General features: G+C 42.2%; 1 protein-coding gene across 1 annotated transcript in view; it reads left to right on the top strand.

The window, feature by feature from the left end:
• LOC134575464 (alpha-2-macroglobulin-like) overlaps positions 1-23,024 on the top strand; it is a 248,467-nt gene that overhangs the window by 198,058 nt on the left and 27,385 nt on the right. Inside the window, exons 25-27 of the mRNA XM_063434757.1 lie at positions 3,133-3,214; positions 3,387-3,543; positions 4,153-4,227. Of these exons, the coding sequence (XP_063290827.1) occupies positions 3,133-3,214; positions 3,387-3,543; positions 4,153-4,227 (314 nt within the window). The remainder of the gene's footprint in view (positions 1-3,132; positions 3,215-3,386; positions 3,544-4,152; positions 4,228-23,024) is intronic.

Here is a 23,024-nt window from a genome sequence, read left to right as displayed (position 1 = left end):
ACCTGCCCTTTTCAGTAATCACAGTAGAGTTTTGAGAGACGGATTTAATGAGCCTATGCTTCCATTTGGGGTATTATAACAGTTTTACTGTTCATAAAAACCCCACAAAGGCCTACCATTTGTAAAAGTAGACACTCCAGGGTATCTCATAAGGTGCATATTGTGCCTTAGCATGCCCCCATTTTTCCACCAATATATGCCAAAGTATGTGGTAAAAAATTATTTTGGGCATTTTTTTACATATGGATTGCATTTTTGCTGGGCATTTTGTATATTTCATATGTTCCACTAAGTTCAAAACCCCCAGATTATGCTCAGCTAAGTCTTCTGAGTAAAAAGACATCCCCAATGAATGTTTTTGGCACTATTTCGTGAAGCTACAGTGCCATATAGGAGACCAAGCCATATCAGTTTTTACCGAACTTTGAATTTTGACGCTGGGCCTATGTGCAATTTGCAAGCATCTTCGCAGGTTTTAAATTCAAACTACCCCACAAAGGCCTACCATTTCTTAAAGTAGACACCCCAGGGTATTTCAAAAGGCATATTTTGAACCTTAGCGTGGGATCATTTTTCCGCTAGCGTGTACCAAGTGAAGTGGTAATAAGCGTTTTTTTTCTGCCTTTTTGACACACAAAGTGAGTTTGCACAGTACATTTTGCAAACCATATGTGTACTACCACTGTATAATACTTCATATGTTGCTCAGCTATGTCTGCTGAGTACAAAAATACCCCCGTATGTACCTTTGCCATGTATATGTGGACATCGGAGGGGCACATTTGGGACACAGCCATTCCATTTTTTTTCAAACTTTAAATTGTTATGCTGTGCCCATGTCCCATTTTAGAGTATTTTACCAGGCTATATAATCCAAATACCCCATAAAGCCATACCATTTCTTAAAGAAGACATCCCAGGGTATTTCAAAAGGCATATTTTGAACCTTAGCGTGGGATCATTTTTCCGCTAGCTTGTACCAGGTGTAGTGGTAATAAGCGTTTTTTCTGCCTTTTTGACACACAAAGTGAGTTTGCACAGTATATTTTGCAAGCCTTATGTGTACTACCACTGTATAATACTTCATATGTTGCTCAGCTATGTCTGCTGAGTACAAAAATACCCCCGTATGTACCTTTGCCAGGTATATGTGGACATCGGAGGGGCACATTTGGGACACAGCCATTCCATTTTTTTTCAAACTTAAAATTTTTACGCTGTGCCCATGTCCCATTTTAGAGTATTTTACCAGGCTATTCAATCCAAATACCCCATAATGCCATACCATTTCTTAAAGAAGACATCCCAGGGTATTTCAAAAGGCATATTTAAACCTTAGCGTGGGATCATTTTTCCGCTAGCTTGTACCAGGTGTAGTGGTAATAAGCGTTGTTTCTGCCTTTTTGACACACAAAGTGAGTTTGTACTGTATATTTTGCAAACCTTATGTGTACTACCACTGTATAATACTTCATATGTTGCTCAGCTATGTCTGCTGAGTACACAAATACCCCCGTATGTGCCTTTGCCAGGTATATGTGGACATCGGAGGGGCACATTTGGGACACAGCCATTCCATTTTTTTTCAAACTTTAAATTTTTACGCTGTGCCCATGTCCCATTTTAGAGTATTTTACCAGGCTATATAATCCAAATACCCCATAAAGCCATACCATTTCTTAAATAAGACATCCCAGGGTATTTCAAAAGGCATATTTTGAACCTTAGCATGGGATCATTTTTCCGCTAGCTTGTACCAGGTGTAGTGGTAATGAGCGTTATTAAATGCATTTTGTAACTTTTTAAAACTTTTTTTACTTTTTAAAACTATTTTTTAAACTTTTGTTTTGCTTATTAATTTTTTTAAAGTTTCCTAAACTTTCGTAAAACTTTTTTTTACAGATTTAACATTTTTCGAAGCTTTTTTTTTACCGTTAACCCCTAACTAGCAGTAAGCAGCACTAACAGTAAATCCCCCAATTCCCCACTAACTTCCACCCTCCCCAGCTAGCTAAATTTATAATTTTAAAATATTTAAATTAATTAATAAAATAAATTTAACCCCTGAGGGTTAAAAAAAATTAACCCTCAGGGGTTAAAAAAAAAATCAGATCATAGTAAAATGTAATCCCTGCCAATTGATCACTGTAGTCAGTGATCAATTGGCAGGGAAGGGGTTAATTTTTTATTAAAATGGGTAAAGGGGGGTGGGATTTTAATTTAACTTTGGTTTTTTTACACTAGGAGGCAGGATCAGCACTGATCCGTCTCCCTGCACTTCACAGTGAACCCGGAAGTGCAGGGAGGTGGAGGTGAGTATACTGAGCACATGTGCCGCTCTGACATGCTGTCAGAGCGGGCACATGAGCTGGGACAGCCGGATCCAGTGCTCCCGGTCTGCCTCTAATACAGAGGCAGACCGGAGCACCATTAACCCCGCGATCGCCGCGATTGCGGCGATCTGGGGTTAATTTTAACAGGTGACGGACGAGGTCCGTCACTTGTCGTTAAGGGTTTCCCCTGAGTGACGGACCTCGTCCGTCACTCGTCGTTAAGGGGTTAATCAAAATCTCAAATTAGCAACCTCTCTAGCTCAAGTCTAAATCTTATACACCAAAAACTTTTATAATTTATGGTACTTGGAATTTACGGTTATCCACCATAATTTTGTCTCAAAATCAAGGTTATTCTATAAATGCTCACCTGTAGCAGAATGTCAAGGGTTACTTAAACAGAAAAAAGGAAAAAGGAAAAGAAAATAAATAAAAAAGATATTAAATACTATATATATGAAAGCAAAAATTGCTTGATATAACACAACAAAATGAACATTAGCCAGCCCAGAACTGCCAGGGGTGGAGTTACACCTCCAGAACATTTGTGCTTTAACTCTTTAGGTGCAGCATTTCAAACCAAATTTACCTGAAGTTGTCACATGGTGCTTGCAGTAACACTTTAAGATTTGTGTTGTTTTTTTCAGCCCTTTTTCTATAACCATGATGTAAACATTCATCTTTCTATTTACTGATTTTAGATCAACTTTTAGTATTTTCCAAAACTGACAAGTAGCTCTCATATAGACATATAGATATACAGAAAATAATGTTTAATTTCATTTGTTCATTGTTTTAGGATACCAAGGAGAGCTCACCTACAAACATAATGATGGATCATACAGTGCGTTTGGAAAAAGTGATCGAGAGGGAAACACATGGTGAGAGATTTAATATGTAGGGTAGGAAAGAAGAAATATACTAATGAAGTAAAAAACACAACAACATATTCTCTCTAGTTGAAGATAAGAAACCTCTCCAGTGACATATTTGCCTCAACCCTACAGTTTGTATTATTTGATTTATTTATTCTCACTTCACTTCTTCCTACAGGTTGACTGCTTTTGTAGTAAAGTCTTTCAGTAAGGCCCGTCCCTACATCTTCATTGATGAAAGTCATCTAACTCATTCTTTTAATTGGTTGAGAAACCACCGCAATGACAGTGGCTGTTTCCTTAGCATTGGGAAACTCTTCAATAATGCAATGAAGGTAACATAGGCATATTTAAACCGAAAGATAAGAAATACTCAGTTTATCACTTCAAGAAAATACTTATAATGGGAAATATTTGTTACATGAAGTTAAATGAAGAAAGAAAATAAGAAAGAAAGTAAGATAAAATACCATGGTTTCAAAGTCAAAGGAAGGCAAAAAAAATAAAACTCGACTGCAAAGGAAAATTAATAACAAAATCATATGCAAACACACCAGTCAAACACAAAAGAGAGAGGCTCAAACACAAAGTGATGTTAAAGGAATTAAGTTTACCAATATTATTTATTAATACTATTCATTATATATTAATTATTCTTATGTTTCACTGTTAAATAGGTAAACATTAAAAGACATCTTATTGTATTGTGAATTAATAAAGTGTTTGTGTGTGTGTGTAATTGCAGAATAAGAACTACTAGTAGGAAGAGTGAGCCTCATAGGAATACATAAAAGTAATGCTGATATGCATAACAACATATGTAAAACTTTTAACAATGTTATCATAAATATTATAATTTAGAAAGAAATAATTTATAAGTTGGTGGTGGATAACATTACTAGAGAGATTACTGTAATTATCTTGTGATGAAACTTGTGTTACAGGGTGGAGTTGATGATGACATTTCTCTTTCGGCTTTTGTAACAATAGCTCTTTTGGAGTCAGATGTACCTCCAAAGGTAAGTTATTCTTACACTGTTTGAGTGATTCAAAAGATATTACTTTGCACTTTAAAAAGGCATGTTCTGTTTGGCTTGTTCATATCAATTGGCATTAAGGGTGAATTTACTAGAGCTCAAATCTGGATTGTACTGGAGCTAAAGCACATTTTTTTGCAAAATGGTTTATACTGAATGGCATAACTCTACCACTTTACCTGAATAGAGACTTCCCAAGTACCCAGCCTCAAACCTACCCAAAGAAACACTTCTGAAAACCATCTTAAATACTACTGCTATCATGCTTTTGCATTGATGGCTAAACCTAATAAACATAAATAAAATATTTTTACCTGTCAATGGCTTTCTTGAAATTCCTCTTTCTTCAGCCATAAAAATATGGCCAAATAAAAGCCATCATATCCAACAAAAACAGGGATTAACACACTACTGTATTAACATTTAGTTACATATCTATATCTCTATATCGTTCATTAGAATACTCAGTAAGAAGTCTCTAATCAGAACTGTCACACTATCTAGTGACCCAACACGCAGTGTGTATATGATAATAGATTAGACAACATATACCGGTTCTTAGAATATCGTTGTTAGAATTAGAATGGCCAGGAACAAGCTGAGTCAGGAAAACCAGAAATCAGAGAAGCGGAAACCAATAGCCACAGGATTACAGAATGGAGAATAGTCAGGGAAAGCCAAGTTTAAAATACCAGAAAAACACAGATAATAATGCCCTCTTGGGAACTGTAAAGAAGAACCACAACAGGACAATGATCCATGCCCTAAGTTACATTTTTATAGTCTGTGGCTTTAATTCTATAGCCATCCTCCCAAAATGTTAGAAATCAAACAGTTTGGCGGTCCGTGAAGTCAGTTGCATCATGATGTCTGTGCTCACACGCAGCAGTATAAAAGGGGGCAGAGTTACAACGGCTGGCGTCAAAACTGTTGAGGAGTTGAGAAGGGCCCCTGTCCACCTTATGGACCTCCCCAGGCTGTGTCATGGCCTAGGCAATGAAAGGTAACGTGACAAGGACAACTGGAATGACATTTATGATAACACAATGCAAATTAGTTTCTGTTCTCTAGTGAAAGAGAACTGCTACAAGATATCAGTGAAATGGTATTTAAATTATTCTAGATTGGAGACAATGTCTAATTGTATACTGCCCTTATAGAAACATAGCAACATAGAATGTGACGGCAGATAAGAACCATTTGGCCCATCTATTCTGCCCAATTTTCTAAATACATTCATTAGTCCCTGGCCTTATCTTATAGTTAGGATAGCCTTATGCCTATCCCACGCATGCTTAAACTCCTTTACTGTGTTAACCTCTACCACTTCAGCTGGAAGGCTATTCCATGCATCCACTACCCTCACAGTAAAGTAATACTTCCTGATATTATTTTTAAACCTTTGTCCCTCTAATTTAAGACTATGTCCTCTTGTTGTGGTAGTTTTTCTTCTTTTAAATATAGTCTCCTCCTTTACTGTGCTGATTGCCTTTATGTATTTAAATGTTTCTATCATATCCCCCCTGTCTCGTCTTTCCTCCAAGTTATACATGTTAAGATCCATGAACCAGTTTAGTAGCCCTTCTCTGAACTCTCTCTAAGGTATCAATATCCTTCTGAAGATACGGTCTCCAGTACTGCGTACAATACTCCAAGTGAGGTCTCACCAGTGTTCTGTACAATGGCATGAGCACTTCCCTCTTTCTATTGCTAATACCTCTCCCTATACAACCAAGCATTCTGCTAGCATTTCCTGCTGATCTATTACATTGTCTGCCTACCTTTAAGTCGTCAGAAATAATCACCCCTAAATCCCTTTCCTCAGATGTTGAGGTTAGGACTCTATCAAATATTCTGTACTCTGCCCTTGGGTTTTTACGTCCAAGATGCATTATCTTGCACTTATCCACATTAAATGTCAGTTGCCACAACTCTGACCATTTTTCTAGTTTACATAAATCATTAGCTATTTGGCTTATCCCTCCTGGAACATCAACCCTGTTACATATCTTAGTATCATCAGCAAAAAGACATACCTTACCATCAAGACCTTCTGCAATATCACTAATAAAAATATTAAAGAGAATGGGTCCAAGTACAGATCCCTGAGGTACCCCACTGGTGACAAGCCCACGCTTCGAATATACTCCATTGACTACAACCCTCTGTTGCCTGTCACTCAGCCACTGCCTTACCCATTCAACAATATTGGAATCCAAACTTAAAGATTGCAGTTATTGATAAGCCTTCTATGTGCAACAGTGTCAAAAGCCTTACTGAAATCTAGGTAATCAATGTCTACTGCACCACCCTGATCTTTAGTTACCCAAATCAAAAAAATCAATAAGATTAGTTTGGCATGATCTCCCTGAAGTAAACCCATGTTGTCTCTGATCTTGAAATCCATGTGTTTTTAGATGTTCAACAATCCTATCCTTTAACATGGTTTCCATCACTTTCCCCACTACTGAAGTAAGGCTTACTGGCCTATAATTGCCTGACTCCTCCCTATTACCTTTCTTGTGAATGGGCACAACATTCGCCAACTTCCAATCTTCTGGGACTACTCCTGTTATCAATGATTGGTTAAATAAATGAATGGTTTTGCTAGTACACCACTAAGCTCTTTTAATAGCATTGGGTGTATTACATCAGGTCCCATTGACTTATTTGTCTTTACTTTTGACAGTTGAAATAGAACCTCTTCCTCTGTAAACTCACGTGTAATAAATGACTCATTTATCCTTTTTCTTAACTGAGGTGCCTTTCCTTCATTTTCATCTGTAAATACCGAACAGAAATATTCATTGAGGCAGTCAGCTAGACCTTTATCCTCTTCCCCCTCTTTTACTGACCGTTTTCTCTTCTGTGTGTGATGTGTGTGATTTGGAAGCTCTTATAACTTGCTTAGCCTCTTTCTGCCTAATCTTATAGATCATTCTGTCTTCCTCACTCTGGTTTTTTTTTATAGTTACTAAATGCTAACTTTTTGTTTTTTACTATTTTGGCCACATCTGCGGAGTACCACAGTGGTTTCTTGAATTTTTTGCTTTTACTGACAAGCCTAATGCAATTTTCTGTTGCCTTCCGTAGTGCAACTTTTAAATAATCCCATTTCTCTTGGACTCCATTTAAATTGCTCCAGTCTGATAATGACTCCTTTACACATATTCTAATTTTAGAAAAGTCTGTTTTTCTAAAATCTAAAACTTTTGTTTTTGTGTGGTGTGACTCAGTCACTGTTCTTATATTAAACCACACTGACTGATGATCACTGGATCCTAAACTTTCACCTACAGTAATATCATGTACCAAATCTCCATTTGTTAACACTAAATCTAGTATGGCCTCTTTACGAGTTCGCTCCTCAATGACTTGTTTTAGAGACAATCCCAGTAGGGAGTTTAGAATATGTGTGCTCCTGGCGCAAGCAGATATTTTTGTTTTCCAATTCACATCAGGAAGATTAAAGTCACCCATGATGATAACTTCCCCCTTCATTGTCATTTTAGCTATTTCCTCAACTAGTAGATTATCTAACTCTTCAAATTGTCCTGGGGGCCTATAAATCACACCTACACGAATTACTGTGTGATTACCAAATTCTAACGTAACCCAAACGGACTCTATGTTCACCTCACTAACTTTTATTAGGCTAGATTTTATGCTATCCTTCACATACAGGGCCACCCCTCCCTCTTTCTGCTTTCCCTGTCTTTTCTATATAAAGAGTACCCTGGTATTGCTATGTCCCAGTCATTTTTCTCATTATACCATGTCTCAGTAACAGCGACTAAATCTATCAGTTGCCATTATGTCCACAAGATAATGGATCTTATTCCCTAAACTGTGAGCATGTGTAGACATGATGCTTTCAAGGCTCTGGAAAGAAGGGTATGTATTTGCACTCCTGATTGACAAGTCCCTAGATCAAAGCCTCATCAAAATAATTGCGCAGAGCACATTCCAGATATTTGCAAATGCAGCTTTATCTGCCCATAAGGGGTACTGCTGGTCAAACAAAAATACAGTGGTGCTGAACTACAAAACCATGAACCACATTTTTCAGGCTGATGTAGCTCTGTGCATGTACCTGGAAGCATCGGCTGACCATGCTAAAATAGATGCCAAAATCTGTCATAGTATGGAAAAATTCAAGGCAGCCATATATGAAATAATTGATATTTTCCCTAAGCATTCAGTCTAAGCACCATAAACACTACAGTTCTCCTGACCTAAACCATGGTAATAATTCAAATCATTTTAAAACAGTATGACATGTACTCATATATGTTAGAACGTCCTTAAACCACTCATTTTTTTTTTGCTCCTTTTTGCATCCACCCTCCACTCTCTTTTCATTCTTTTCTTCTCTCCTCTTTTCTGCCTATTAAAGATTCCTATGGAGATGTCATTGTTATCATGATTTTTATATTTTACAGTTTATCTAACCCACCCTTTCAATAAAATTACTTATTTCAAATATTGACATCCTCCGAACACTCCCTTCACCTTCAGGTGACAAGCCTACCTGAAAATGAACGGGAAAACCTACCTTTACTCCTTTAAGAGCTCTTCAACTTGGTTCTGGGCAAACCCGTTGATATGTTCATAGCCTTTGACAGAGCACACATGAACCAGCACCCATTAGGAGCCCCCTCAGACAAACCCTGTGTTGTGGTCTGCAGATTACACTACTACAACTGCAAGAATAACATCCTTACAGCCCTGCGGCAGTCACAACAACCACTCCTATTTCACAATACACCTATAGCTATCTGTCGGTATCTATTATGGCTAACACTGCCAGCCTGAAGCTGACTGAAACAGATCACTGATCAACTGCGGTCCAGAAACCTGAAATACTGTTGGGGCTTTGCATTCGCTCTGAATGTCACTTACAGAGTTACCAACCATGCCATACACATGATCAATGATGTTCTGGATTTCATGTGAGAATTAGACCTGCCTGAGGTCCACATCCAGGACTGTTATGGCCCAATACCACCTCCCAATGCTCCAAGACTACCCCAGAGATCCCGCTGTCAACAACATCCAAAGAAGAGGAAAACAGACCCAACCAACACAGTCTTTTCTCCTGATACAAAGCCAGCTCTTCACTAAATGGGTCTGGCACTCTGACCATTGTGCAAACTGTCTCTGAGAACCACCACTAATGTAATCTCAAGTCTCGACCTGCTCCATCACACCTATTCACCAGGATATGTTATCCGGTTGCAGCCACAGTACCCCGGACTTAGTTTCACTCCTACTAAACTAGATCACATGTGGCCCTGCCAGGACTGAACTCACAGTGATCACCACGTTACATTTATCAGTTGATCTCCCACCACTGCTAGCAAAGAATCTGTTATAATCCCTTTGATACCAATTTTATCCTCATAGCACCCTCCGCTTTAAATCCCTTGACACACCCACCTACCTACCTCCTTCCTTATACCCTCCCCCCTTGGGGCACCGCTACCCGCCTTAATGCTCTCAATGCCCCCTTTGCCATAACCTCTACATATATTGATTTCCATGACTGAATAGGCTCTGACACCTTTCCCCACATAATTGCTGAATATTCCATGACACAGCAGATAAAGCAGCTTGGCCTAGTTAAGGAACTGCCATTGCCTCTATTTGGCAGACCTGTAGCATTAACCTGTGTTTACCTAGTATAACTTCACCCCCTCTGTTACGCTCGTGGGCAGCCCTGCAACTTTCTAGCACCACACTGTTCCCCATAGACTAAGATAGAATTGCATCTATTACAGCGCTCTCTCTAAATCCTCCAACCCTTCTCTCTCTCAGCTCCTCTCCCCTTGGAAATAAACAAATGGTACCCCCTGTCTCTAGATACTACCACTATTCTCTATGACCAATACAATGGAAAAAAACAAAAAACAGGTATGCCAGCACTGCTATTACTCCCCTACTACCTCCCCATTGTTCCTCCTACATGTACTTCTCATCTATATGCAACACCTATAACAGTGGTGTCCAAATGTGTATAGTGTTATTACCTACAGAAATCCTCTAATTTCGTCACTTTACCCCTACTCTCAAACCCTATTACTATCTTCCTCTGTAACCTATCTACCCTCCCTGCATCTCCACAAGGTACTGTCATAATCCTTTGACATTGGAATCCATTATACATGTCGATGTTGTCTTATGTACTCTCCTCCATACCCATTCCTAAGTTTACCTATATTTGTACTGATGGACTTTTATGGATTATTTATGTTGTAACTAAGATATCGAATGTGTTCCAACTACCTTTATTCCAGCAGGTCTAGTTCACCAATACATTAAATCCCACTTCATGCTATACACTACACAGGTTCACAACAATGACCATTTAGAACTATAATGGGATTATCAAGACACTCCAGGCTCAACCGTCTCTAACATATTCATTTTACATGCCCCCTCACATCAGTATACCTACATTAACACAGATTTGCACTTGAAAAACTCCTATATTTACCTTACTACACCCATATCTCTCGCCGTACCTGACATCCACCTTGATATCTCTGGCAAACGTAGACTTGAAAATCTTCACGAACATACTAGCAAACCGCTTGCAGCCCTTACGTCATACTTTGATATATCCAGATCAAGTCAGCTTCATACCAAACAGAGAGGCCAAACATAACACCACTATGTAGTGGAACCCCCTCAAAAATGTGAACTGCCCCAGTTACCCTACAAGGTGTGTTTCTGCCCTGACCTCCCTTTTGTGTGTTTTCCCTACCTTGACCCTGTATTTCATTAATTGTGTTTGTAGAACTACCTGCTCCCCGTTCGGGAGTACCGCCCACGAATGGGACTCCATTTGCCTTCCAAACGGGGACCCCCACGAAATCCCATTTAGAATGCAGTTTTAGAACGTTCGCACCTCATAAGGAGTTGTTAAAACCGCAAACCGCAAGGGAAGCCTCGGTGCGTGCCTCCGTGGGTGGAAGCCCGTTCGTTAGATCCATGGGGAGCATTCACGGATTGCTTCCCACCTCGTTCAGTTCCCAAATGTGACAGACAGCCTGCCACCCCGACTGGATGCCTCCGTTGAACGATGCTAGTGCTCGCCAAGGACCATCAGCACCGCACTCAACACCATAACCACCGCCAACCACACGAACCGCCGCAGCTTGGTCTGGGGTTTCGCCATCCTCCACTCACCCTGGATCCAAGACCAGGCTCCAGCTTCCAGTGGGTAAACCTCTCCTAAATCCAGAGAGCAGGAACCAGGAACAAGAACAGCTCTTACAAGAGCTAATTGTTACGGACCGTTTCAGCAGACAAGGGGTTAAAATCCGTTTAGGCGATAATCACCTTTACACAGACAGGCACAGCTACTGTAAAATCACCAAAACTCACGAATTGGATATAGGTGAATGCACCAAACTCCCGAACTGCATACAAGGGAATAAGGTAGCACTCCAAACTCCCGAACTGAAACCTCACAAATAGCTGCTAGCAGACGAACAGGAAAAGCTCCCAAGCGGCTTACACTCCTGGCAGTCAGTCCCTATCAGCATACAGTGATTCCCCCCAAGAACGAGACGAGGCTCCGTGTTGAGGGTCAAGCAGTGGTCTGTTTATTGAGGGCTACCTGCCCCTGTATTTATGCAGGTCTCCCACCTGGTGGACACTCCCCTAGGGGACCAGATGGAAGACTGTGACAAAAGACAGACAAGTACCAATTACAGACATACAGCAGTAAAACATCCCCACAATGCATCCTGGCTTCCTCCTCTCTGCCCTGGAGAAGTAATTCAATTATCTCCCAAGACAAAGGAAAAACTCCATTACACACGTGGGGACACAAAGACAGACTATCACTTTAAAATACATAAAGACACCTTTTATACATAAAACACAGACATGTAACATATCCCCAGATAGCTCAGGTCTGAGTGCACATTATTAGGTGAATGGCACTCAGACCACACGAATACAGTTTAATTGCCATGGAGCCAAAGTCTTTAATTACACGAATTGGCTCCATGGCATAGCTATCTGGGTTAACATTCACATAAAATAAACTACCGAATTTACATGCATTCGGTTAAATATATACGAATTAGAACCAGGGGCTGGAGGTTCAGTGGTGCCTGCACGTAAAAGTGTCCGGGTTTGGTGCATGAAAGCCGGGCAGAAAAGCGCTGGCTGCCCGGGGAGCTCCAGAACACCGCCATCTAATGGCCGCTAAGTGGAACCGCGGCCACCCAGTAACAATCAATTAAGCTGCGGTTAACCGCAGCTTCAGGGAGGTAAATGGAGGGCACACTCCATCTTCTGGGTGGCCAATTAACGGCGCCGGCCGGCTTCCCACGGCTTTGGGGAGGTTGAAAACAGGCTGTTTGTTCGGTAGATAGCATCTACCGAACGGCTGTGCAGAAAGGGAAAAATAAATCTTTCTGCACAGTAAAATTAACCCTTTAGCTGCCGGCCCATAATCCAGAGGCAGCAGGCGGGCAACCAGGCTCCTCCAATGCAATGTGGCGAGATTGGTCTCATCACACTAATGATGATACTCTGGGGAGTATAGTGATTATAGCAATCCCCAGAGTGTAGTTCTCCAATCCCCCAAACATGAGCCAAGACTTCATGAAGGGGTAAGCAGGTCTGTTTAATGGAAGCAAACACTCACAATTTATACAATTCCTAAGGCCAGAGGCGCACCCCCTGGACATGATGGTATACAGGCACACGAAGGACACCAACCAAACAAAACAATACAAAAATATCTGACACTCCCACATACACAGTAAAATTCCTGAAAACAAAAAAACAACAAATACAGGGTGCGCTGGATAAAATAAACGAAAACGATAACACAAAAAGGAAAGTCTCTATAGGTACAGTGTAGACCTTGAGTAACTGTTCTTCTGTTCTCGCTTTGGAATCGCAGTGGTTGGATATGAAACACAAAAGCAGAGAAGGGGGGGACCAATAGTGCAAAACCGTATGGTAGAGAGGATCACGAACAACACAGACGTAGAGAAATGCCAACTTACAATTTTTAGAGCTAAGCCCAGCTCTAGGTAAAACAGCTTACAGTGGTATTTGATACTCCCCACATGTAGGATATAACTGGGCAATTGGAGTCTCCACACGATTCTTTAAAACTTCTGAGACAGACGTCAGCATATAAAATATATAAAAGAAAAAAACCCAATGGTGCAATAACTTAGGTAGTACTGCAACAACAGACAACACAGAGGTCCTAAGAGTGCCAACTTACAATTTAGAGAGCTATAACCAGCTCTGAGTAAAACAGCATACAGTGGTATTTAAACTCCCCACGTGTAGGATATTCCTCTAGTGATGCTTGTAGTGCCGGTCTTATGAAAAATAAAATCACAAGAGAGGGCCCATAGTGTTTTCCATATGTAAAAATGACAAAGTGATAAAAAGAAACGTACTTACAGTGTTCAGAGCAGCCACACTGCTCTATGAACCAAGCGTAGGTGGAATAATCCCCACCAGGGATTTCTTTTGCAGTACTGGATCTTGTTAAAAATGATGATACAAAGATCAGCCAGGATAAAACAGCAGCATATAAAGTAAATGAACTAACCCAAAGTAAAAGGTAGTAACAAAATACTTTAATATAAAACAGAGTAAAAATACACAACGCGTTTCGCCAAACAGTAGGCTTTTTCAAGTGTAGAGTAAATAATCCTGGCTATTCACATTATATAGGCAGCTAATTTGCAATGAATTTCATTGGAAATTCATTGCAAATGGATTCAATGGAAATTCATTGCAACATAATGTGAAACCGCAAGTGAAGTAATTTTATGAGGGCTTCTCTGGGTTGCTGCCATTCGTATAGGCGAAAGCCAGCCAGGGGGAGCATTCATGTCCCAAAAGGAGATGCTTCCCTTGCCTGGTTTCACACAGGGACCGCGAGTGGTGGCTGTTCGTGGTGGTTACTATTCTGGGGGTCCCTGAGATTGGTGGGACATCCTTTGAAGGACAATGGCAGAGGTTGGGGGGCTCTCTGTCACTGGGAGATTATGAGGTGGGTCCCTCAGATACAGAGACTTCTGGTAAGAAGACCTGGGCAAGGGGGAAAGCCCTGGGAGGGGACACTAAGTGGCAGGAACAGGGGACAAAAGGACTGGAGTTCTGTTTCCGTCAGGGGAATCCCTGGGAGTGGGGGGGCCCTGGGAAGGGATCAGGGGACAAAGGGACTGGGGTTCCGGTTTCGTTATATAACCCCCGGTGGGGGAGGACCCTGGGAGGGGACAGTGTCTTGAAATGTGTTCCACCCCTTGCATGGGTAAAGTATAAAGCCACTTGTGCCCAATAAAGTTGTTGTTGTACCCCTGGAACTGTCTGTTGTCCAGTTACTGGGAGGGAAATGGGTCTGTCCATTTATTAATAATGGAGGTAACCAGCCGGGTTAACCAGGGTCTGCTATACACTAAATTACTGAATCTGATACACACAACACAAAACCTCCCCACCGACAGCCTTCTACTCTCTGTCAATGCCAAAAAGGCATTTGACAGGGTGCATTCGACTCTACTACTGACCACACTTCAGAATATAGGCTTCAGGCCAAACTGGGTGAAAATAATGCTTTGAATCAATGGTCAGTTGTCAGACCCGATTCTCATCAGAAATGGCACAAGACAGGAGTGCCTCCTATCCCTTCTCCCTTTTATCCTTACTATGGAACCCTTTCTAAAATTAATTAGAGACAATCAATTTATCAGTGGAATCCAGGTACAACAATGAAAATACAAAATCTTAGCATTTGCCGACGACCTCCTATTCACGAATGACATTCTCAGTTCATCAATGGCCCCACTCCTAGAAGAAATATCCACATATAACAAAATTTCGAATTTCCAAGTCAACGTCACAAAAAGTGAAATCCTACTCACTCTGCACGCTCACATTTACAATCAACCTTTCCCTTTACCTGGGCAGAAAATGCAATCACTTACTTCAGGGTCCGTTTATCGGCTAACCTATCACTGCTCCAATCCATATCCAAAGACCTTGTTTCATGGCACAAACCACACTTTAATTGGCTATGCAGGATAAACATACCTAAGATATTGTACTTATTCCAAACATTGTCCATCGCCATTCCCAAGTTCCCATTTCCAAGTTCATCACTAATCTTCGACAACTCTTCACCACCTTCATCTGGGTGCATAAACCTTCAAGAATCCATATGAAGTTTAAACCACATGGAACATTACTATACGGCTACCATCCTATCCAGAATCTATAAATGGTCTATCTCCCCACCTATCAAGCACTGATAGAAAGCTCAATGTTTCACACTGTCCCATGGCAAAAAACAAACAATGTACTTTTGCAATCGCACCACACATCCCACCCCACCATCTTTCCCACACTCCGAACCTGGACACACATAAGTGACTTCCCTGACATCTCCCTGCACTCATCTCCCTTATATACTCTAAAACACAATCTACTCTTCCCACCAGGACTTCCTATCAACAATATCAATGCTCCCCTAATTCACAATACCTTAAACTAAGACTCCTGCTAGCAGTGGCAGATCCATAACCAAATCTCTGCGGGGTATTGGTGGTGGGCTGCGGTGGGTTGAAAAGGGCTGTAGCAGAGGTATAGAGGGCTCTAGTGTAGTGGATAGGAGGCTGTACACATATGCAGCCACACACAGGGACACGGAAACACAATTATACACAGATATACACATGTACCCACACTGACCCACACTGACACATACACACAGCTTCAAACACATACCTTCACAGACACATACACTGGCAGACACACAAATGCAAACATATGCCTACACAGGCACACACACAGATACACACTGACACACACACCTACACATATACACACACAGATACACACTGATAGATACACACTGACACACACAGATACATACACCCACACAAACACAGATACAAACTGAACACACATACCTACACAGATACACACTGACACTCATTGATACACACACAGATACACACATATACACGTTCAAAGATATATACACACACACACAGATACACTGACACACATAGATACACACTGACACACACAAATACACATACATATACTGTGGCAAACATGCTTGCCCGCTTCCATTTAAAGGAGTTTGCCATGAGTTTTTGGAGGGGCCTGCTTGCCCACCTCCTGCCCTGTGACTATGGCCCCTGGGATGTATTGCCCTTTGTAACGGACCGTTTCACTTACAAGAGGATAAAAACCGTTTAGGCGATAATCCCCTTTCAGATAGAGCAGCAGCTACTGCAAGCATCAATCTCCCGAACTGCAAACTGTACGAATCTTCCAACTCCCGAACTGGAAACGCACGAACCTGGAATCAGCTGAACAGGAAAAGCATACAATCCGCTTACACTCCTGGCAGTCAGCATACAATCCAATTCCCCCCAAAAACGAGACGACACATCGGTTTGAGGGTCAAGCAGAATCTGAGGTGCTGGCACACCCAGCCTGGTTTTTATTGCAGTTGTTACAAATACAGGTCCGCCCACAGGGAGGTATAAAACAACCACTCACACATCAGTTACATCCCACATATTCCCTCCCCTTATCCTGAGAGGAAACTCAATTATACATACAGTTAAAGCATACTTTCTACCCAACTTTCATAACTCTAAAACTATACATCACATTCACATAAAAATACATATCCACAATCAATCCATTCAGGGGAACAACATATTAAAAAATGGCATGCATCAGACCAGGGGTTCAAAAGTTAGTAAAGTATCTTTTAAAACCCCTGCCAGCATGGCTCAGACCGGTTTTACAGAGCCCTCTCTCCTGGAGACAAGGGAGAAGTAATTCAATTACCTCCTGTCAGGATCGGGACAGGGATCCAACACGCAGAGTACAAACAGGAACAGGGTACGTATACCGGACCTTAGAATGGCCGGACTAACGTAAGGAGTAAGTAAAGAATGGTCTAGAGACAAGCCGAGGTCGAGGGAACGAGAGAGCAGGGAGAGACAAGCCGAGTCAAAGGGTAATAGAGGTAAACGAGGTAGAACAGACAAGCCGGGTCAAAACCAAAGAGACTGACAAAATACAAGAGCACTGAGTGACTAGACAAGCTAGAACCACGACAGGGCAATGAACAAATGTAGAAAGCCCTACTTTATACCCTGGTTCCAAACAGGTAATCACGCCCCCGACAAATCCTCATTCGGGTTGTCGTCATGACGTCGGCTAATGAGCGCCGCGTCATAAAAGGAAGTGTATCCCTCGCGGCCGGCGTGTAAACGACCGAGGGGACCGCGAGGAACGAGTGATTCAACCCTTTTGCGAGGAAGAACGTCCAAGTGTCTCACCTCCACAGAGGTAGAGACAACAGGTACCCTGACAGTACCCCCCCCTCAGAAACGCCCACCGGGTGGAAGGAACCGGGACGAGATGGAAAACGGGAGTGAAAAGCCCTGCGGAGGCGAGGCGCATGCACATCCTCCTGAGGTATCCAAGACCTCTCCTCAGGACCATATCCCTTCCAATCAACCAGATATTGTAACTTCCCCCGAGAGATACGAGAATCGATGATGGAGTTGATTTCATACTCCTCTTGTCCCTCAACCTGAACAGAGCGAGGGGAGGATGCAGTGGAAGAAAACTTGTTACACACTAGGGGTTTTAACAAGGAAACATGAAAGGAGTTAGGAATGCGTAAGGCAGATGGAAGAGCCAGGCGATACGCAACTGGGTTAATTTGAGTCAGGACCTTGTAAGGTCCAATGTAACGAGGAGCGAATTTCATAGAAGGAACCTTCAAGCGAATGTTTTTGGTACTCAACCATACCCTGTCCCCTGGAACAAAGACTGGAGCCGCCCTTCTATGTTTATCAGCGTGTTTCTTGAACAACATGGAATTATGCAGAAGAATTTGTCGAGTCTGATCCCACAACTTCCTCAAATTGGCAACATGAACATCAACCGACGGTACTCCTTGGGAAGGAGAAAGCGAGGGAAGAATGGAGGGATGAAAGCCATAATTCATGAAAAAGGGGCTAGAACGAGTAGAATCACAAACGAGATTGTTGTGTGCGAACTCTGCCCAAGGAATCAGACCAACCCAATCGTCCTGGTGTTCGGAAACGAAACAACGCAAATATTGTTCAATCTTTTGATTAGTGCGTTCAGCAGCTCCGTTAGACTGGGGATGATAGGCAGAAGAGAAATTCAATTTGATACCCATTTGATAGCAGAATGACTTCCAAAAACGGGAAACAAATTGGGAACCTCTATCAGAAACAATTTCGGAGGGTATCCCATGTAAACGAAATATCTCCTTAGCGAATATCTCAGCCAATTCAGGAGAAGATGGAAGTTTAGGTAAGGGCACGAAATGAGCCATCTTAGTAAACCTGTCAACCACCGTGAGAATCACAGTCTGCTTTTTAGAAACAGGTAAATCGACAATGAAGTCCATAGCCAAACAGGTCCATGGTTTCTCGGGAATTTCCAAGGGATGCAAAAGCCCACATGGAAGTGTCTGAGGTCGTTTAGTCTTCATACAGACCTCACATGCTTCGACGAAATCCCTAATATCTTTACGTAAGGAGGGCCACCAGAAATCTTTAGCTATTAAGGAACATGTCTTACGAATGCCAGGATGCCCAGCCACCTTACTGTTGTGAAAGCATTGTAGCAGTTCTAGTTGGAGTTCAGCAGGAACAAAATACCGTGACTCAGGACTCTGTCTAGGAGCCAGATGTTGTAGCTTCATAATCTCGGCAAGCAACGGAGAATGAATCCTGAGGCTAGTGTTGGCGATAATATTGCACTTGGGAACTATAGAAGACAAAACCGTCTCAGATATAGTAGAAGGTTCATGTTGGCGAGACAAAGCATCGGCCTTAGAGTTCTTAGAACCAGGTCTATAAGTGAGCACGTAATTGAAATGGGTGAGGAACAAGGACCAACGAGCTTGTCTGGCAGATAAGCGCTTGGCCTCCCCAATATAAGACAAGTTCTTGTGATCCGTCAGAATAGTAACAGGATGCAAGGTCCCCTCCAATAAATGTCTCCACTCTTTTAAGGCCATGATAACAGCTAGTAGTTCCCTGTTGCCAATATCATATCTGCTTTCAGTCCCAGATAGTTTCTTGGAAAAAAAACCACATGGATGTAATGGTTTATCCACGCCTAACCTTTGAGACAAGATGGCACCTATACCTGTCTCTGAGGCGTCTACCTCGAGTAGGAAAGGTAAAGTTGTATCAGGGTGAACTAAAATTGGTGCAGAAGCAAAAAGTTCCTTAAGTGTCTTAAAGGCAACGAGAGCTTCAGTAGACCAAGTCTTAGTGTCAGCCCCCTGTCTGGTCATATTGGTAATAGGAGCAATAATGGAAGAGTATCCTTTAATGAAGCGCCTATAATAATTGGAGAATCCAATGAACCTCTGAATGGCCTTGAGACCCCTGGGTAATGGCCAATCTAAAATAGACTGGAGTTTATCCGGATCCATCTTAAAGCCTTCCCCAGAAATCACGTAACCAAGAAAGTTTATCTGAGATTGGTCAAAATTACATTTCTCCAATTTGCAGTACAACCCATGTTGTAGGAGTTTGCGCAATACCCTTCTGACTTGTCTGTGGTGGGTCTCAATTTCTCTAGAGTGTATTAGTATATCATCCAAGTATACAATAACACAATCATGTTGAAATTCCCTAAGAACTTCATTAATCAGATCCTGAAATACTGCCGGTGCATTACAGAGCCCAAAAGGCATTACCGTGTACTCATAGTGCCCATATCGAGTATTGAACGCTGTTTTCCACTCGTCTCCCTGCTGAATTCTCACCAAGTTATACGCCCCTCTGAGATCTAACTTGGTGAAAATCTTGGAACCCTTTAAACGATCAAAGAGCTCAGTAATCAAAGGAATTGGGTATGCATTTCTAATAGTTATTTTATTCAAACCTCGGTAATCAATGCAAGGCCTTAATGTACCATCCTTCTTATTTACAAAAAAAAACAGGCCCCGGCAGGTGAGGATGATCTCCTAATGAATCCCTTGTCTAGATTCTCACGGATATACTCCTCTAAGACTAAGTTCTCCTTAGTGGATAAAGGATATACATTGCCCCTCGGAGGCATAGTACCAGGTAGGAGATTAATCTTGCAATCAAAGGACCTGTGTGGAGGTAAAGCATCAGCATTCTTCTTGTCAAAGACTGCCTTTAAATCTAGATACAGAGATGGTATTTGTAAGTCCGTAGACTGGGTGGAGTTGTCAGGGTACCTGAAGTCTCTACCTCTCAGAGAGGTAGAGACTTAGACGTTTATCCGTCCAGAAGGGATGTTTCCTCCGTTCCTCGCAGTCCTCCCGGTCACTTACACGCCGGCCGCGAGGGATCCACTTCCTTTTGTAACACGACGCTCAGTAGTCGACGTCATGACGCCAACCCGGACCGACCTGTCACTCAATTGTCTGGAGACTAATCAGGACTAGTCGGAGGCGTGTCTACTCTCCTGAGCCAGGGTATTTAACAGTGCTTCTCCCATTTGCTCATTGCCCTGTCGTGGTTCTAGCCAGTCTAGTCACACAGTGCTCTTGTATTCTCTTTGTCTTTTGGTTCTGACCCGGCTTTGTTATTACTTCCCTGTTTCTCTGTTATCCCTTGACCCGGCTTGTCTCTCGCTTACCTGTCTTCTCGTTCCCCCGACCTCGGCTTGTCTCTGACCATTCTATACGTAGTTCTTACGTTAAGTCCGGCCATTCTAAGGTCCGGTAGACGTATCTATCCACTCTTTGTACTCTGCGTGTTGGATCCCTGTCCCGATCCTGACAGGAGTTAACCGGTGTATTACCTACGCAAAGTGGTGAGACTTTCTGTAAACACCTGTTCTGGCAAGCCTGACCCCATGAGGTTATTTCCCCTAGCTCCCAATCAATAGTAGGGTTATGTTTCTTTAACCATGGATACCCCAGAACTATAGGAACAGAAGGGGACGAGATAAGCATAAGGGATATATCCTCCTCGTGTAAAATACCAACAGTCAAATTAACAGGTATAGTCTCATGAGAAATAACAGGTTCAGATAATGGTATACCATCTATGGCCTCAACGGCCAAGGGAGTGTCTCTTAGCTGAGATGGGATAGAATGTTTAGAAACAAAAACTTGGTCGATAAAGCTCTCAGCGGCTCCGGAGTCTATCAATGCCATAGTCTTTATTACTCCCTTCTCCCATGCTAAAGAAACAGGTAACAGAAGCCTGTGATCTTTGTAATTGTGTATAGAGGACAAAATAGAAACACCCAAGGCCTGTCCTCTAGAGAAACTTAGGTGCGAGCGTTTCCCGGACGATTAGGACAATTTAGGCGAAGGTGCCCTCTTACTCCACAATACATACACAACCCCTCCTTTCTCCTGTACTGTCTCTCTTCTTCTGAGAGGCGAGTATTGCCTATCTGCATAGGTTCAGAAAAAACTGGGATAGGGGTTTGAGGACTTTGAAATAAAGGAGCTAGTTTAAAGGAAGGTCTACGAGTATTATCTCGAGTGTTCTGTCTCTCTCTTAAACGTTCATCAATACGAGAAATAAAAGAAATGAAATCCTCCAAATTTTCAGGAAGCTCTCTAGTAGCCACCTCGTCTAGAATTACATCAGATAATCCGTTTAAAAATACGTCTATATAGGCCTGTTCATTCCACTTAACTTCTGCCGCCAAAGACCTGAACTCTAGTGCATAATCCACAAGGGTTCGGTTATCTTGTCTAAGGCGCAATAGTAATCTGGCTGCATTGACCTTTCTACCTGGAGGGTCAAAAGTTCTTCTAAAGGCAGCGACAAAGGCATTATAATTATAGACTAACGGGTTATCATTCTCCCACAGAGGATTAGCCCATCTCAGAGCCTTATCAATGAGGAGTGTGATAATGAATCCAACCTTTGCCCTATCTGTAGGGTAAGAGCGAGGTTGCAATTCAAAATGTATACCAATTTGGTTTAAGAAACCACGGCACCTCTCCGTAGAACCACCATAACGTACAGGAGGTGTAATACGGGAAGAGGCACCTACAGTGGCTACTTCTAGACCTGAACTTACAGGGGAGATGGACGTGGCTCGCATCTCTTCCGGTGGATTACTGGAACGAGATAATAGAGCTTGCAGCGCTAGAGCCATCTGGTCCATTCTGTGATCCATGGCATCAAATCTAGATTCGGAAGAACCAACCTGAGTGTTTGTACCTGCAGGATCCATTGGCCCTGTCGTAATGTCAGGATCGGGACAGGGATCCAACACGCAGAGTACAAACAGGAACAGGGTACGTATACCGGACCTTAGAATGGCCGGACTAACGTAAGGAGTAAGTAAAGAATGGTCTAGAGACAAGCCGAGGTCGAGGGAACGAGAGAGCGGGTAAGCGAGAGACAAGCCGAGTCAAAGGGTAATAGAGGTAAACGAGGTAGAACAGACAAGCCGGGTCAAAACCAAAGAGACTGACAAAATACAAGAGCACTGAGTGACTAGACAAGCTAGAACCACGACAGGGCAATGAACAAATGTAGAAAGCCCTACTTTATACCCTGGTTCCAAACAGGTAATCACGCCCCCGACGAATCCTCATTCGTGCTTGGGGCTTGACTGACAGATCGGGTCGGGTTGTCGTCATGACGTCGGCTAATGAGCGCCGCGTCATAAAAGGAAGTGTATCCCTCGCGGCCGGCGTGTAAACGACCGTGGGGACCGCGAGGAACGAGTGATTCAACCCTTTTGCGAGGAAGAACGTCCAA

Source organism: Pelobates fuscus, chromosome 10 (genome assembly GCF_036172605.1).
Source record: "Pelobates fuscus isolate aPelFus1 chromosome 10, aPelFus1.pri, whole genome shotgun sequence".
Lineage (NCBI taxonomy): Eukaryota > Metazoa > Chordata > Amphibia > Anura > Pelobatidae > Pelobates > Pelobates fuscus.
The sequence above is the reverse complement of the archived record's forward strand: the minus strand, read 5'-3'. Positions and strand labels throughout refer to the sequence as shown.